Here is a 17409-nt window from a genome sequence, read left to right as displayed (position 1 = left end):
CCGGCTTCCTCTCCTGCCAAACAGTCGAACACACATACCCATCACCACTGTCAGAAAATCTTTATACTAACTTCTTCCTCAATTTGAAAATGCTGTTGTGTTTAGTATGTTCATTAGTGACCTCTAGCATTAAGACAACGACCTTGTTTGCCTACCATTGAACTAGTCTGTTGCTACAGAAATCCATGGCTTTTATGGATTTAGGTAATTTTGGAAGAAAGAGGGGTTCGTATTTATTTGTTTGAATTTTAAATTGCAGACTGCAACAATGTTTTCTTACACTCACAGCCGGAACACTTGCATTAAGTTGATGGTTTTGTCTAAAAAGAATGGGGTAAGCCTACCTCAGTATTGGGTTTTGTGGATATCGTTAATCTGCAGGGAGAGGTAAAAACTAGGCTTCAGCCTTGGTTTACAAATTGTAAGTGGGTGAAAATGTGAAAAGACAAGACATGGAGGCTAATTGAAGCCTTGTATTAGAAATAAGATGTTTGGACAAGATAGGAGAGATAGTGATGGTGAGCTGAAACCATACAACACGTTCCACCTAGCCTTTTACTGTGATTGAGTTGGAAACGTGGACAGGTTTTGTCTGAAGTATACCCATACATTTTAAATTGAATTCCTTTACCTTTGCCCTTGGGTCCGGTGGTTGAAAAGCATCTCTGGTCAACGATGCCGCCACCTCTGTTAAAACAGGTTCCTAGGGTGAGGGAGCTCAATATTTCATTCTCATCATTCCATAGCATTTTAAAGAAATAATATGATTAAATTAAGATTTGAATTTCTGATGTAGTTTCTAAAAATTGGCAATTTTTTGGCAAATTTCAATTGATAAGTTTCTGGACTGAAAATTTCAATATACAAAGTAACACAAGTTTTTTAAAGTTATATCATGCAACAGGGCTAAGTTCTGTAACAATGACATTGTCAGATTGTACAGGTTTTATATGTGGAAACCTGTCTGTGGTTCAGATTGTCTGATTGTACAGGTTTTGTCTGTGGTATCCTGTCTGTGGTACAGATTGTCTGATTGTACAGGTTTTGTCTGTGGTATCCTATCTACGGTACAGGTTGTCATATTGTACAGGTTTTGTCTGGTATCCTGTGTTACAGGGCTATAACACTCACGAAGCAGCTGCTGTATGTGGGCAGGTTGTCTAATTGTACAGGTTTGGTCTAATACAGGTTGTCTAATTGTACAGGTTTTGTCTGATACAGGTTGTCTGATTGTACAGGTTTTGTCTGGCATCCTGTATTACAGGGCTGTAAAACTCGGGGAGCAGCTGCTATCTGTGGACAGGGTATCAGACTGTACAGGTTTTGTCTGGTACAGGGTGTCCGATTGTACAGGTTTTGTCTGTGGACAGGGTATCAGACTGTACAGGTTTTGTCTGGTACAGGGTGTCAGATTGTACAGGTTTCGTCTGTGGTACAGGGTGTCAGCCTGTACAGGTTTTGTCTGGCATTCTGTATTACAGGGCTATAAAACTCTGGGAGCAGCTGCTATCTGTGGACAGGGTGTCCAGTGTAGGAAGCAGGTGGTCCCCCTCACACTGAATGCCTTCATCTCCCCTGATAACACACTATCAAACACAAAACATTATCTACATGTGTTTTATTTGAACCACAGAACTAAGCTGGGAAAATTCATTTGTTTACTGGTCAGATATCATTATAGAAATGTTAGAACATGACAAATCTATTTCCAGGTGTAACATGATGTTCGGGTGTCGTAGAATTAGGATTTCCTTATGTTTGATGGTTTGAGTGGGAGTTGTGTCTTCTAACGTCACGTGATCCTCCCGTGATCCTCCGGTAGAATCTATTAATTGGTCTTGGACTCCTGTTCTGTCCTATTGTAGCAGAGACAGTGTATGCATATACAGACATGTATTGAGAAACCGGAGGTGAAGGACACGGCCTAAATGCTCATTAACAAAGTTACATCGTAAATTATACATAATTAGTGTCTAGGTCACGGAGGCAGAACACATGAAATATTAATATACCACTGGCCATGGAATAACATAATTAAACTGTCAAAAATATCTGTCCCTGCCAACCAATAAAAGATGTTCCGTGGTTTGTCTCCCTAATTATGCTTGTATATTAAAACTATCTGCAGCAGTATGACTCTGGATTGATTGTATACGGCTTCATCTGAAGTGTTGAAGTTCCAGATCTATGGATCCGTGACAACGCACACAGAATAACTCTACTAGAGATACTATGGGTCATTCTGTGGCAGAAACTGGGTACCGGGTATGTGTGGGTATGTGTGCATGCGCCTCGCGAGGGTGGTGGTATAAGGTAACCCACAACCCATGTCCATTTTGCGAGTGGGTCGGCAGGGTCGGGGAATGTCACAGGAGTTGTCACCTGTCTACCTTTTACTAGCAGACACATCGATCACTGAACCATCAGTCAATAGTCTGCACTGACACTTATTTTAAATTCAAACAATATGTAAAATATACATCGCCCAGAATAGCGAGAGCATTATGTTTTGTCTGGGTTTTGGTCACGCTCCAGTCTTGGGACAGGAGGGGCGTGACAGGGAACTAAAGCACTAATGAGGTCCCATCAACTTCACCTCAATAATGCACTGTACAGGTATAGCAAGTGTCGGCCTTGCCGTTAATGGTCCAAATCCTACCATATGGTATATTATTGTGTAAATAAAATTATTTGTTGCGAAACTGTGTGGAGAGATATCACCTGTCAGGTATACTTATACTGCAGGTGTAAAGCAATCCTTAGTTTAGACAGGTTAAGTGGTTACCTGTATGCGGGACGGTCCCCACTGCGACCCCCTCCCCCATTGTCTGGTCAACACTCAGACACACATTTACTACCACTATAATAATCTATACAGGTAAAAAAACGCCAGACCCATATTGATTCAGGACATAAATGCATATTGTCTAAAATATTTAAAAAGCATGTGGGCTGTCATGGAGTGACATAACACTATACCCAGGGCCAGTATTTGCCCAGTCCTGCCACAGTACAAACAAGTAGTATTGAATTTCTACAACCCTGCACCATACAAGGTCAGGCTGGATATGCCAGCTTGATCTCAGCCTTACTGTTGGTATCCCTGGCCCGTAGTTACTGTTGGTTTCCGTGGCCTGTCCCTGGCCCGTAGTTACTGTAAAGTCCTGTCCCACACTCAATGTAATGACTAGTGTTGTCCCTATTTTTCCTGTCCCCCAGACTCATCAACAACACCCAGGCCCATAAAACCTATATATATACCGTTGTGTCAACCGACTCATTTTCCACTCATTGTCTGACATTTCGATGTGGTATATAAAAAAAGTTCAAATATGGAGAGAAGTTGGTCAGCCTGGCTACTGACATAATAGAGGTAATTATTGACGTGGGTAGTTTACATACAAGTTGTCTAACAATGCTAGCTATCCAATGAAAGGGCCTGGCTACACATGGTTACCATATTAGGTCCTGGAGGGATTTATGGTGAGGTGACCCTGTGGTCCCGTCTTTATGCTGGGCCAGATGAGATTTCAAGGACAGGAACAGGTGCACCCTGCTGTACACTGCACCGTCCTACCCATACAAATAAAACGTTCCCCTCGTGTTTTACTACTCGAGATCTTCCATTTAATAATGATCCCAGTCTGATTCTAGAATGAGGTTGGAAGTGTTGACTTTTCTTTTGGCCCGTCTTAGAAACTTACAAAACATGTTTTAATACAACAAATCGAGTACATGGAGTGTCTGTTGTAAAAGTGAAGACCTTGTTTATGTGTGTGTGTGTGTGTATAAATATATATGGGGCAAAGAAATATATAGGTATACACAATAGGATAAATTGACAAAAGAAGACGGGGTGTTTTACGCTAACCTTTTCACAGGATAAGCTCTTAAGGTGTGGTAGAGTAAAGGTACAGTATTGTGGGATGTCGGAGATTGTCCATCTATTGGGAATTGTAAAATAATAAAGCCACATAATTATTTAGAAGTTCGTGTAATATATGAAACATTTTAAATTTTAAAACCTGATCTGAACACAAATAAAAAAAAATCAAATTTGGTTTTAAATTTAACTATAGTTCCATGTTTTTAACCTCTTTTTAAAGTCGATTATTTTCTGTGGTAAAGCAATGTAAAGGGAAGTTTTAGGAATTGACAGTAAAATATTTAGGCAAAATATTATCTGTCCTTTTGCAAACTATGCCATTATTTTTGTAGTTTTTCTCTGCTTGATGTCAATTCCAACATTTTGTCAATGTAGTGTATATTGAGGTCAATATTGACCTATTCTCCTGTATTAAACTGTAGGTCCAGGGCGTTCAGAACTCATAGGATACACCCTTAACTTACCCATGCCCTGATATGGAATGGTCCACTGGTTTTACACTGATCATGTATGTAAGAATTAATCTTCCTCTGGGAGCTCCAATAATTGCAATTACGAGTATGAAATCATCTCCGGCCAGCAAAAATCAATGATGCTGATGTGCACAAACCTGTCTTTGGTGCAAACCTCATCAAATTATTGGAATGTTTTCCTCGGTGTCTCAAGGTTGTCAGTGTTGTGATTGGACTGATGATTCTGGATACAAGGTAAGTAAATAACGGCTTAGGGCTATGAGGAAAGGTCACTCTTGGACAATTTCATGTAAGAGAGAGAGAGAGATAGTATGAACAGAGGAATGGATTGGTTTATTGTTTATGATGGAGAGATTGTTACTTCAATATCTAACAGTTTGTTGACCTTTGTGTACTTTCAGAACCCTCCAAGTTTGTGTGCGATTCGTGCAGGTCGACCTTTGGCTCGGCCTGGTCACTTCTACAACATGCTCAGAAGGAACACGGCATGCGCATCTACACGACTTCTCTGGACAAGCAGCAGAAATACCCCGAGCAACCGCATAAAAAAGAACGTGACGAACGAAATCAGCGTGACCATATACAGCATGATCACAGCCGGGAGCATCGCGATCACCGTGAGCACCGACATCATGACAAGCATAATTCGAGTCCTAGTAACCACAGGAGTCAGCAGACATCCCATCTTCCCCAGCAACAGCAAGCACCTCAGCATCAACCAAAACAACGAGACGAGCAACGTGACACCCCTCTCTTGTGTCAGTCCCACGACCCACATCGAACACCTCCCTCAGCTAGCTCCGTAGGAAGCGCGGACAGTGGCAGCCATCTGCTTCAAGATGGCGGCCATCATCTACTGCCACCTCATCCGTCGCCACATTCTTCTCCCTTTTTGTTCAAATTTCCATTTGATCGACCACCACCATTGTCACCAGGGTTGCCGTTCTGTCGGCCCCCTAATCTCGGGTTGGATTTCCCCATCGATCCCTCTTTACAGAGGTCATTTGTAGGCTTCCCACCTATGTTTGATGGTGGTCCATCACCACCATTTCCGAATCTGTTTGAACGGCCAAGGCAATCACCTGTAGGAATTGATAATCAACTAGAATCATATTACTCACAACGGCTTAGGCAGCTAGCATCATCAACTTCAGGATCGCCATCGCCAGTAAGGAAGCAGACACCTCCTTTTTCCCAGCCAGGTCCGTCACCGACCACCTTTCCCCCCGTGACTCCTCCGAGCTCCCTATCCTCTGATATGGAGAAGCCACAGCACGGATCTGGCAGTATCACCCCTCCAGCGAAGCTCAAGTCCTGTGAATTCTGTGGTAAATCATTTCGCTTTCAGAGCAATTTGATTGTTCACAGAAGGTCTCATACTGGCGAAAAGCCGTTCAAATGCCCTCTTTGTCCACATGCCTGTACACAACAGAGCAAGCTCAAACGACACATGAAAACGCATATGAACAAATCTCCATTGTCAATGTCGAATGCATCAAACATGTCCAATGATGGAAGTTTAGCCTCAGGCAGCAGCACCCCAGATTCAAGTAAGCGTTTTATGGATGATGAAGATGATGAGGAAGAGGAGGAGGAAGAAGAGAATGAAGAAGAGATGGAAGAGGAAGAAGAAATAGGTCTTGGAATGGAGGAGGAAGCCTATAAAAATGGCTTCAAGGACAACTTCAAAGATGGCTTCAAGGATGGATTCAATCCGCCAAAAAAGTTAGAGATCAATTCCTCTCCCAAGTCCAGTGAGCTAGCAGCAAGGTTATTAGAACCAGCATGCAGTCCAGGCCACCAGGAGCATCCGAAGGAACCAGAGCGTGCTAGTCCTTACACAGACAAAACCAGTCTCCTGTCAGAGGTCATGAAGAATACAGGTTTGACAAATTTCCCAGCATACAACGAAGCTTTCAAGCAAGCCATGGCAGAGCGGGTTACTTCTCCTGTTGGGGGACAAGAGGAACAGACATCGGAGAACTGCAGCAACAACAGCAGCAATAGCAGCCAAGATGACATGAAGGAGGACAGTCTCAAAAAGTCGTCTTCTGATTCAGATTCTGAGGCGCCATGCTGCAAGAGGATCAAGAACGAGCCTATAGACCCCAGCTCTTTCCCTACAAATAACATGGAGAACCATCATATCTACTCCCTGTGGGGCTCCATGGGGTTCCCAGCCCCACCCCCTCAAGATTTCTATCATCTTTCTCTTCCAGGGATGCAGTTTGACTGTGCAGGTCCAAACCATAATGGCTACAGTCCTTCAACCCCGGAGAGTGCCATGAAATCTTTCAATGCACAGACCCCACCGAAAGCAGGGCCCAGTACTCCCGTTTCAGGGGATGCTGCTCATATGAGGAAGGATCGGACCAGAAATGATACCTGTGAGTTTTGTGGCAAGATCTTCAAGAACTGCAGCAATCTCACGGTTCATCGCAGGTCTCACACCGGTGAGAAGCCATATAAATGTATTCTCTGTAACTATGCTTGTGCTCAATCTAGCAAGCTAACAAGGCATATGAAAACACACGGGCGTATAGGGAAGGATGTCTACAAATGTAAGTTCTGCTTGATGCCGTTTTCTGTTCCTAGTACACTGGAGAAACACATGAGGAAATGTGTGGAGAACAGAACACCCGGGCTCATACGGGAAACCGACTCGGATTCTACATCAAGTAACGCTACCACTCCGACCCTGAACTGTCAACCGGGCATTCTACAGGAGTCCAGTATGGACAGAAGCAGTGCTAATGTTCCCCTGAACTGTGCTCCTGGAATTCTACAGGACACCAGTCTAGACAAAAATAGCTCTAGCACACCCAATCTTTGACTGAAAATCTATTGCTCAATGGCAAATTCTGTCAGTGACTTTTTTTAAATATGTCATTATATGGACTGACTTTTTAAGATTCTGTTGTATGGCATATTGTATATTGTAACTATAGAATCAATTTGTGGGTCTTTGAATGATTTGTTGAAACATAAGCACGGTGTAACTCGTGCACCTTGAGGTTTTTTCCCCTGTTTTTTAATGGCACAAATACTCACTAGTAGCGAGATTTGCTTAGTTTTATTCATCCTATTGTTCTTGTTCATTGATAAGTGTGAAGGCGCTTACGTTGGACGTACGCTACTTTTAATGACAGTGTTTTTACACTACCGGTGGATCTGTTTATGAATATGTATTTTGAATATTGACTTTTAATCATTTCTCAAAGCACATGTAAATGGTCAAACCGTTTATCATGTTTTCATCCTTGTTAGCCAATGCTGACCATTATCAGTGTGTTATATACACACCACCTGTAAACTTATTTTGCACATAGTTGATTTTAGATTGTCATTTGAAACCTGTTGGACACTCAGTTTTTGAAGAAGAAGAAAAATCTTTTTTTTTTCTTTTTGTTGTTAAATGTGGAGTGTAAATACCGCACACTTTTGCCGGCAAAATTTCTTTGTTTATGATACAGTACCTGTTTTGGACAATATCAATTTGATATACACATTTGTTTACAATTGAATAATAATTTTTTTAAAGCTGGATTTTTTTAAAGTAAATTTTGATTTTATGATCTGCACTAAAATCAGAAGTTTTATATCCGATGGTTATTTATTTGCCTAAGCTCCATTAGCTTACATGTGTGCTAGGCCAGAACAGGAATAGCTGGTGGCTTTTTTTATGAAATCTGGCCCTGAGGTTTTTTATATAACTTTCCCGAAGCTTAACCTTAAATTTTTTCAACAAAATTCATATTTGCCATCAAATACATTTTGAATGTATGCTCCTTATTACAAAGATTTCCTTTCTAGACAACGGTCTAAAATACAAAATAAAGCCGTGGGATATTGTTCAGTGAGTCTCCCAAAGAACTGGTAGTGTTCAGGGTTTATAGACTTTTTCTTGAATGTCATACACAAGAGAATAAAGAAAACAGCCAGTAGACTTTCGTAAATGATTTTTTTTAGATCTGATGTATGAACTCAGTTCTAGTTTTTGTTGAGGACTCGGGGCCAGAGATGTTTGTACAATACTTTGGTAATTACAAGTTAACTGTAGTTAGTATTGAATTGTTAACCTTTTCCTAGATTCTGTATCCACAGGGTGTTTCGTTACCGCATCAGGGATGGACATTTGTTACATTTTTCTTAAAGAATTGATTGTTGTTATCTAACTATAGATAATATGATGCAAAGAGTTTAATATCAGGTATTTATTAGTTTTTCCCAACAAATCATCTTTCTTGTACAAAATGATTATTGTTATCACATTTACAAGTACGACTCTTTAAATTTTTATCATTATCATTATATTATTGACGCTTTCCGTATCATTTTGTTTTAGAATATGCTACTACCTTCAAATCTGCTTTTAATTCAATATTGCAATGAATGTTTTTTCAGTGTTGCCATAATTAGTTCCGTTCAGAATTTAACGCATTCATCTCTACGCAGTAATGTTTTATTTCGTTTCTACCTGTGTTTCTGCCATTTTTGAAAATGGCAAAAAATATACTTCATCCAGGTAATCAAATTCTTTTAAATATGTAATTGTGAAGAATATGATGTTATGTAGTTTGGTGCATGTTGATTGTAAGTGCATGAGTACTGTCTAATATCATTGCAATGTTTCATACATTGGTGTAAATTTTTATTATCAATTTTTCCCTCTGAGTAGATAATAGGATATATAATACAGTGAGTGGTGAGCGCCCTGAACGGCGGCGACTGTCCCACGAAGTTTTCATTCTATTTCATTACAGGTGCTTGTCTATTCTCATGCATGTGTCTCCGTATCTATATCTGTAAATGGTTTATTTTTCTTGTATAGAAGCACAACGGACATGGCTTTAAAAGCATATATTTTGAGATTACGAAGTTTGTTAGCTTCATAGAAGCAAATTTAAATGGCAATGAAAATTGAGTTTCCAAGATTTCAGTTTGACAATTGTGAATAATTTGTGAAGAATTTCAAAGAAATTAATTATTAATTCTTTATTTCAAATTTCAGTTGGAAGTCAAATTGACTATAAATTTGGAAGCTTGACATTAATACAATACACACAGAAAGTCAGTGTCATAATACTATCGTTTTTGTTTAGTCCAGGAACTATATGTTCTGGCCTTTGTCCTTGTATGTATTAAGGGTTGTTTATTTGTGTATCTGTGTGCTACTGTTGTGTCGACAGTATGGAAGGGTCTGTTTCTTGAACCTTATTAAGATAGTAGTACTAGTAGGTGTAGTTTACATAAAATGTATAGGGAGATGTCTGGTAGTGGTGCCATATTGTTACAATAGTGAATAATGCTATCCTTTATGCCAAGGGCTTTCAAAAATCCGGAGGCAGAACTACATCAGCTCAATTGTGATTTCACATGTTGGAGATAGAAATACAACTGTTAAGGAGTTATTATAATTCTAGCTTTTTCTCCCTTCAAGAGAGAAGAGGCATATTACTACCATGTTTTTGAGTTCATTTTTTTTGTAAAATAATTAGAAATGGAAGTGTTTAAAACTATATTAAAGAATAATATGCACGAAGACTTTTGAAGCATGCTCAGAGGGTCTATTCGTTATGATGAAGATGTGTTAAAATTACACCAGAGGCAGCAACAGCAGCAGCAAGCAGCAAGATGCAGCGTCCTAGGGAAAAAGTGCGCATTCTGCAGGCGCTTCTTTTCTATCAGTGCCTATTCAAGATTTTTGCCAAGCAGAATTCTTATTTATTGATAAACCCTCCATTTGTACAACTAATAAACACAAGTTTTAAAAGATTTGGCATCAAGTTTCCTGTTAGAATGCAGAGATTATGATGGACAGCTACCGCGGAAAGTGTCTGACAAGCGTGCTACACTTGGAGAGTACTATATAATGGTAGGACTCCAAGGACAGCTGATGCTGGAGACTGACTCCTCAGTACTACGGATCTACAAACTGGACGTCGTCGTGGTCGCTTGACCACTGGTCAAGCGGTATGGTGGTTGTTCCACAGTGAATGTTTTAGCATGTATCATCAAGTACGAATCGTGGGATAGGGAGAAGATCCTTTGCAACTTTGTAACACTGTTTCCCGGCAGTCTAAATCCATGGGCATCAAGATATGTTAAGGAGTAGTGTGCAATAAAATGTATATATTGTGCACTAGAATTATTGGCAAAGCTCTAAGCTGGGACGCTAAAAGCCTGCTTCAAGTTCACTTAAAGTTTAATCCACTTAGATGAAATTCGTGTTTAGACAGTGGAATGTACAAGGCAGGAATTATTAGCAAGAATTTTAACTTTTTTTTCTTCTTCGTCTTCTTCTTTGTAACATAATTAATTATTATATTGGTGATTTCTATGCTCTTTACCCATACCCTCGAGTGTAAGTATAGCGTTAGTCTACTACCGCCAAGCCTCTTTGTGGTTCGTGATTTAGGTGCCCAATGTATGTCTATTGTTATAAATGGAAGTTGCACATTTTTTCTGCAAACAATTTTTTTTATTTTGTAACATAGGGGACACTTGTAGATAAAACTTAGGATGGTTTTCATATAATTATTGTTATCAATCACACGAAGAGAGAACTGGGGATTTAGAGGCACTTCTCTTAACACATTGTAAAGAAGTGGATCAGCCAACTCCTACTTTCCTCCTCATTTTTCAGTGTTAGGGGGGCCAACTCTATAATTAGGTAGATAGACTGGCACCAACAGAGAAATGATGGGGAAAGCTCACGGTGGATTCTGGATTTCACTTTCCAATAAGTTCATTCCATCTCATGTCACATCTCAGCTTTCCCTTAATACATCAGGCGAGAACTGCTTTTGTGAAATTCATTTTAACAGTAAGAACTTATTTTGTTTATCTTTAACGGTCATATAGGACATATTTGAAAATATTTTATAATTATGTTTTAGTTATTTTGTGTAACAGATGCTGTAATGAAGTTGCTGTCATTGATCTTGACTTGTTGAAGTTAAATCAAGGAGGTCATTGGCGACATTTTGTTACTCAAGTCTGCACTTCCATAGGAGGTGTCAATGTTGAGGAGGGTCACTGTTTCGGTTGATAGCCAGAAGATCCCTCAAACCTTATCATCAAAATGTTATGTGAAAGTTGCCAAGTAATTCATTGAGTGTGAAAGGGATACCCCATTGACAATCTTCAGATCGTATCAATCTTGTTATCTGTTACATTTTTTTAAAAAAAATCAGCATATGGCAACCTTTATACTTAGCTTTTAAATATTTCATGGGTGGATGGTGGAGGATTTTCACCAGTATTGTAAATGATAACTATAAAGTGGTTTAAACAGCAGCGGGACAAACCCAATATCATTTCTTTTTAAAATAATACTTATTTTTTTAAAAGAAAGTAGATGGAATTCACAAAAGCAGATTTTCAGTATTTTAATATGAAAATCCATGTAAATGTTTGGGATGAACTAGTTTCCCCTTGTATGTGTGGTCCTAGGGTGTAAATTAGATGGTTTGTGTATGATATTACTGTTCTAGATATCTACGTTTGGGTTATGTTTAACTGGTCTTTCAGCCGCCTGTGTATCTTGGCAAGCTTCGCCACTGAGTGCCATATTGGAGTCAGAATTACACTGGAGTTCACAAAACTACAATTTTATGAAGATTTTTTTTTATATTAACAAAATCTTGTTGAAATGGAGACGTAATACTACTGTTTGTACACCAGACTTTTTTTATAATTATAAATTTGGTGCATCATATTATTATAAAAGTAATTATTGGGTGGAACAATATCTAATACATTTTAATTATCATGAAAAGTGCTAGCTTGTTTTAATACTGGCCAGGGTCGAGTCCTCATTTATTATGATTATGTTGTTATTTTCATTCCTCTGTTCATTTTGTCATTTTTTGAACGTATATGATGACTGGTTTCAGTTATGCTATACCTTAAACAATTTGTGAAGACGGCAGTGTGTGTCTTGAGATTATCTACTGATAGCAGCCATTCAGATAAGTCATGTTCTCATAAATCCATAGGCCCTGCGCGCGTTTAATCCGGAAATTTCTGTTGAATTAAACAGATAAATTATAAGGATAAAAGCGAGGATATATGTATTCTACTCTACTATAAACCATCAGAACTAAGGGTGTCTGTCACTGGACACAGACGGGAACTTTGCCATCCCCACATTTGTGCCATATGTTTACGTTTTAAACAAGCAATATTATTTACGTGTCCTGTGCCATGTATAAATGTGCCATATATGACATTCATGTCATTGTCACATCGCCATATAGTTATAGTATTGATTTTAAGATAATGTTTGTTTTTTTCATGTATGTTCGACCCTTTTTAAGGATGAGAAAATATAATATACACGATTAGGTCTGGCTGAAGGCCCGACCACTAATAATGCACCCACCCGTTTGAGCTGATTCTATGTATTGCTGTGCAAGAGTTCACGCATAGCTGTTGCTAACTGTAAACAATGACCCTTAAAGACACACTCTGTCGTCATCGTTAACTGTAAACAATGACCTGTAAAGACACACTCTGTCGTCGTCGTTAACACAGTTCTATAGTAGCGTTTAACCCGGTGAAAAGTGCTATTTTTTCATGATATTTTGTCTTCAAAGTGCTAGTTTAGGTATCATTAAAAACAAAACAAATCCATCATTTTAGTTGAAATCTGTCTGTTTTAAGTGACCCTGGTCAGTACACAGTGCCATAGTGACGTGGTGGAGGGTTACCTCTCGCCCTCACAAATCACGGAAGACAAGTTTTATTATTTATTTTATCTCATGTTTTTTGGAAAACGTGTTCGATTTTTGATTTTTTTTTTTGTCTCATTTAGTAGCGACAAATTTCATCGCTGTGATTTTACTACTAGATTTTACATTAAATAAAATAACAGTGGAAATAATGTTTATGAAACTGCCGTGGTTAGAGGTTTCGAATCGAACAATATATCGGTTTTGATTTATATATGCTACCTAGTTATAGAAGAAAAATCGTTTTCCCTTTCTCTTTATGATTTTGTCCTGCATTATTGAGAAATCAACTGTACGCATTTTTATTTCCTCTGTTCCTTTGAGAATTGTCTGTGCCTTTTGTGTCCTGGGTTCCTTATTCTGTCCCCGTTACTATGGAGATAATGTACAGGTTCCGTTATTCTGTCCCCGTTACTATGGAGATAATGTACATTTAATGTACCTGAAATTTAGTTGAAATAACGCTTGGTGTATTTATGACGTGGATGTCTGTATGACAGTACAAAGTACATGTAAAGTTTAATAAACATTTCTTTAAAGTTTCTCCTGTTCTTGTTCATTGTTTCATTCACATGTCTCTCCAGAGGCAATACCACGTATTTATAGTCGAGGAGAATTATATTTTACCTCTGATGATTGAAATACTGAACTGGATATACCCGACACCTGACATTCGGACTCGTGATTAAAGACTTAGCCTACCTTCTACTGAAACACATACACACACATTTCGTGTTTTGACCTTTAATTTAAATATACAATTTTGGATCTATACTATCGAAATGATCAACGATAGTTTCTACATATGAAATGTTTTCGTTTTTCTCGGTGTTGAATTCTGATTGATGACAATAGCAATAATCGTGGACATTTTGTAACTATAAAGCTAGAACATGAAAATGTGTTAGCTGATTATATTTCTGTTTATTGAAAAAATATTTATACTTTAAACATATCGCGGTTGGGCGAAAGAACTGTACGTATTGGTAATAACACGCGAACACGCCCTGTAACGAAATATCGGCATGATACGGTAATGTAGTCGGTGCACTTCTGCAGAAAGTTGACTGATCAAGGAGCGTCGGGCTGTATACTTGCTTGGAAGTACTAGAGAAATACTTTGACATGTATTGTTGTCCTGAATCTGAAGTCGACGGTTTGACTTGTGATGATATTAACAATAAATTAATCTTCTGTACCTACCGTACCAATAGACTGACGTGATGTTAACGATCTTATTAAAATGAACTAAACAAAAATACGAAAACAATATCGCTATGATACTGACCTCGAGGTCTGGTATGAGTATCCAAACGGGCGTGCAACATTGGAGCTTCAGGCGAAATAAGGTCATCGAGATATCAACGAAAGGAATAAATGTTGCGTATACCCGCTTCCCTGGCGTGTATTTATATGTCGCAGTGGTTCGCTACCCTCCGTATGTGGGGGTTCTATATAACTGCGTCATGTTACACATGACCTTGTCGGGAATTCCAAAAAAGGTATTTCAGCCTACTGTGAAGAAATGTCACTGTCGTGATAAAAAAAAAAATCATTTTCTGACTTTATTTGATATTTATACTACATGTAACTTATACAGATGGTGATGGACAGTAATGCGTGGATTTAACAGAAATCATGACGGGTGCCACACACGGCGGAGGAAATGCCTACAGCAATGTCACCACCGGTGGTTTGTCAATACACAAAGACAAAATAATTTACCAGAACGTTAAATTATGAATTAGAATCAACATTCAAGCAGAAAGACCAACAGGGAACCATGGTAGGAGACGCCAGAATAAAAAGAAAGAAAAGCGTTTGCGAAACAAGATTTTTCGAGATAACGTGGGGAAAAAATAGTCAATAAAAGGTTACGTTAATGTCAACAGAACCGTAACTAGATGACAATATGGCGAAAAAGAACAAAACACGAACACCCTTGAAAAAGTGCAATGCTAACAAGACCAGGTGTTCCGGAAGGTTAAGCACCGTCTTTTACTTCATCGACGACATACGCTAGTAAACTTAGGTCAAATCCAAGACATTTCATGTCAATAAAAGAGCGAGAACTGATGTAGTGATAAGAAACTATATGACACAAAAATGAAAATGATCAAAAACATTGACCTTCATTTCACACAAGGAATTTGCCTATTTTTCAGTGAGATTTTGATGGCGACTATTGATTTTGATTATAGTCTTCAACTTGTATCTCTAGAAATCCTGTGTTGAAAGTTTGTCCGTCAGCCACGGAAATCATAACAATTAGAACAAGATCTTGAATGCGGAATAAACTGTGATACATCAATATCGGTGTGATCAAGTATTTGTTTAAAATTTAGTAAATCAACACAGAAAGCCATACAAAGTAAAGTATCTACCGGAACATCAAAATCCAAAAAACTGAAATATCATATCTGATGTTCCCGCAACGTATATACAAATACAGGAAAGGGGAAGGCACCTATACACTCTATAACGTTACAAATGTAAAACTTATTACTACAGCAGATAATATAATTTAAAACTGGTATTTCACGTAAGTCGTAACAGAATAATCCCAGCTACACGGTTGCGGCCAACCTCGGAATATTTTAGTCCACCAACAGAGTTACAACCCTTGTGACGTCAAATAATCGAAAAAAATCAGAAGTAAGAAAGCACACGTTTGAATGTTTACTTGGTCGATAAAAAGCCAAACAAAATAAGTATCTAATGAATATTGCGAACAGTTTATCTGGTCAGAACTCATCAGTCGAACTTGGGTCAAAAGTGTAAAAACACCAAGTGTAGCATCCTGGTGTGATGATGACGGCAAACACAGTACGGCGAAAACCTGGTGTGATGATGACGGCAAACACCGTACGGCGATAACCTGGTGTGATAATGACGGCAAACACAGTACGGCGAAAACCTGGTGTGATGATGACGGCAAACACAGTACGGCGAAAAACTGGTGTGATGATGACGGCAAACCCAGTACGGCGAAAACCTGGTGTGATCATGACGGCAAACACAGTACGGCGATAAGCTGGTGTGATGATGACGGCAAACACAGTACGGCGATAAGCTGGTGTGATGATGACGGCAAACACAGTACGGCGAAAACCTGGTGTTGAAATGACAGCAAACAAAGAACGGCGAAAACCTGGTGTGATGATGACGGCAAACACAGTACGGCGAAAACCTGGTGTGATAATGACGGCAAACACAGTACGGCGAAAAACTGGTGTGATGATGACGGCAAACACAGTACGGCGAAAAACTGGTATGATGATGACGGCAAACAAAGAACGGCGAAAACCTGGTGTGATGATGACGGCGAAAACCTGGTGTGATGATGACGGCAAATACAGTACGGCGAAAACCTGGTGTGGTATTGACGGCAAATAAAGTACGGCGAAAACCTGGTGTGATGATGACGGCAAATACAGTACGGCGAAAACCTGGTGTGATAATGACGGCAAATAAAGTTCGGCAAAAACCTGGTGTGATGATGACGGCAAATACAGTATGGCGAAAACCTGGTGTGATAATGACGGCAAATACAGTAAGGCGAAAACCTGGTGTGATGATGACGGCAAACAAAGTACGGCGAAAACCTGGTGTGATGATGACGGCAAACACAGTACGGCGAAAAACTGGTATGATGATGACGGCAAATACAGTACGGCGAAAACCTGGTGGGATAATGACGGCAAACACAGTACGGCGAAAACCTGGCGTGATGATGACGGCAAACACAGTACGGCGAAATCCTGGTGTGATAATGACGGCAAATACAGTACGATGATGACGGCAAACACAGTACGGCGAAAAACTGGTATGATGATGACGGCAAATACAGTACGGCGAAAACCTGGTAAACCTGGTGTGATAATGACGGCAAATACAGTAAGGCGAAAACCTGGTGTGATAATGACGGCAAACACAGTACGGCGAAAACCTGTTGTGATAATGACGGCAAATACAGTACGGCGAAAACCTGGTGTTGTAATGACAGCAAACAAAAAACGGCGAAAACCTGGTGTGATGATGACGGCAAACACAGTACGGCGAAAAACTGGTGTGATAATGACGGCAAATAAAGTTCGGCGAAAACTGGTGTGATGATGATGGCAAATACAGTACGGCGAAAACCTGGGGTGGTAATCACGGAAAATAAAGAACGGCGAAAACCTGGTGTGATATTGACGGCAAACACAGTACGGCGACAACCTGGTTTTTTGATGACGGCAAACACAGTACCGCGAAAACCTGGTGTGATGATGACTGCAAATACAGTACGGCGAAATCTGGTGTGATGATGACG

At 39.4% G+C, this 17409-nt stretch overlaps 2 protein-coding genes across 2 annotated transcripts in view; both read left to right on the top strand.

Annotated features, from left to right (window-relative positions):
• LOC110464113 (B-cell lymphoma/leukemia 11A-like) overlaps window positions 1-13638 on the top strand; it is a 112738-nt gene extending 99100 nt beyond the window's left edge. The window contains exon 3 of the mRNA XM_021519176.1: window positions 4761-13638. Within this exon, the coding sequence (XP_021374851.1) occupies window positions 4761-7192 (2432 nt within the window). The 3' untranslated portion in view covers window positions 7193-13638. The remainder of the gene's footprint in view (window positions 1-4760) is intronic.
• Window positions 13639-14732: 1094 nt separating this feature from the next.
• Window positions 14733-16216, top strand: LOC110464124 (variant surface antigen E-like). Its single transcript, XM_021519186.1, has 2 exons — window positions 14733-14787; window positions 15843-16216. Exons 1-2 carry the CDS (start codon window positions 14733-14735, stop codon window positions 16214-16216), a joined length of 429 nt encoding a protein of 142 aa, XP_021374861.1.
• Window positions 16217-17409: the final 1193 nt, after the last annotated feature.

This window comes from Mizuhopecten yessoensis, unplaced genomic scaffold, assembly GCF_002113885.1.
Source record: "Mizuhopecten yessoensis strain PY_sf001 unplaced genomic scaffold, ASM211388v2 scaffold1527, whole genome shotgun sequence".
In the NCBI taxonomy this organism is placed as follows: domain Eukaryota; kingdom Metazoa; phylum Mollusca; class Bivalvia; order Pectinida; family Pectinidae; genus Mizuhopecten; species Mizuhopecten yessoensis.
The sequence above is the reverse complement of the archived record's forward strand: the minus strand, read 5'-3'. Positions and strand labels throughout refer to the sequence as shown.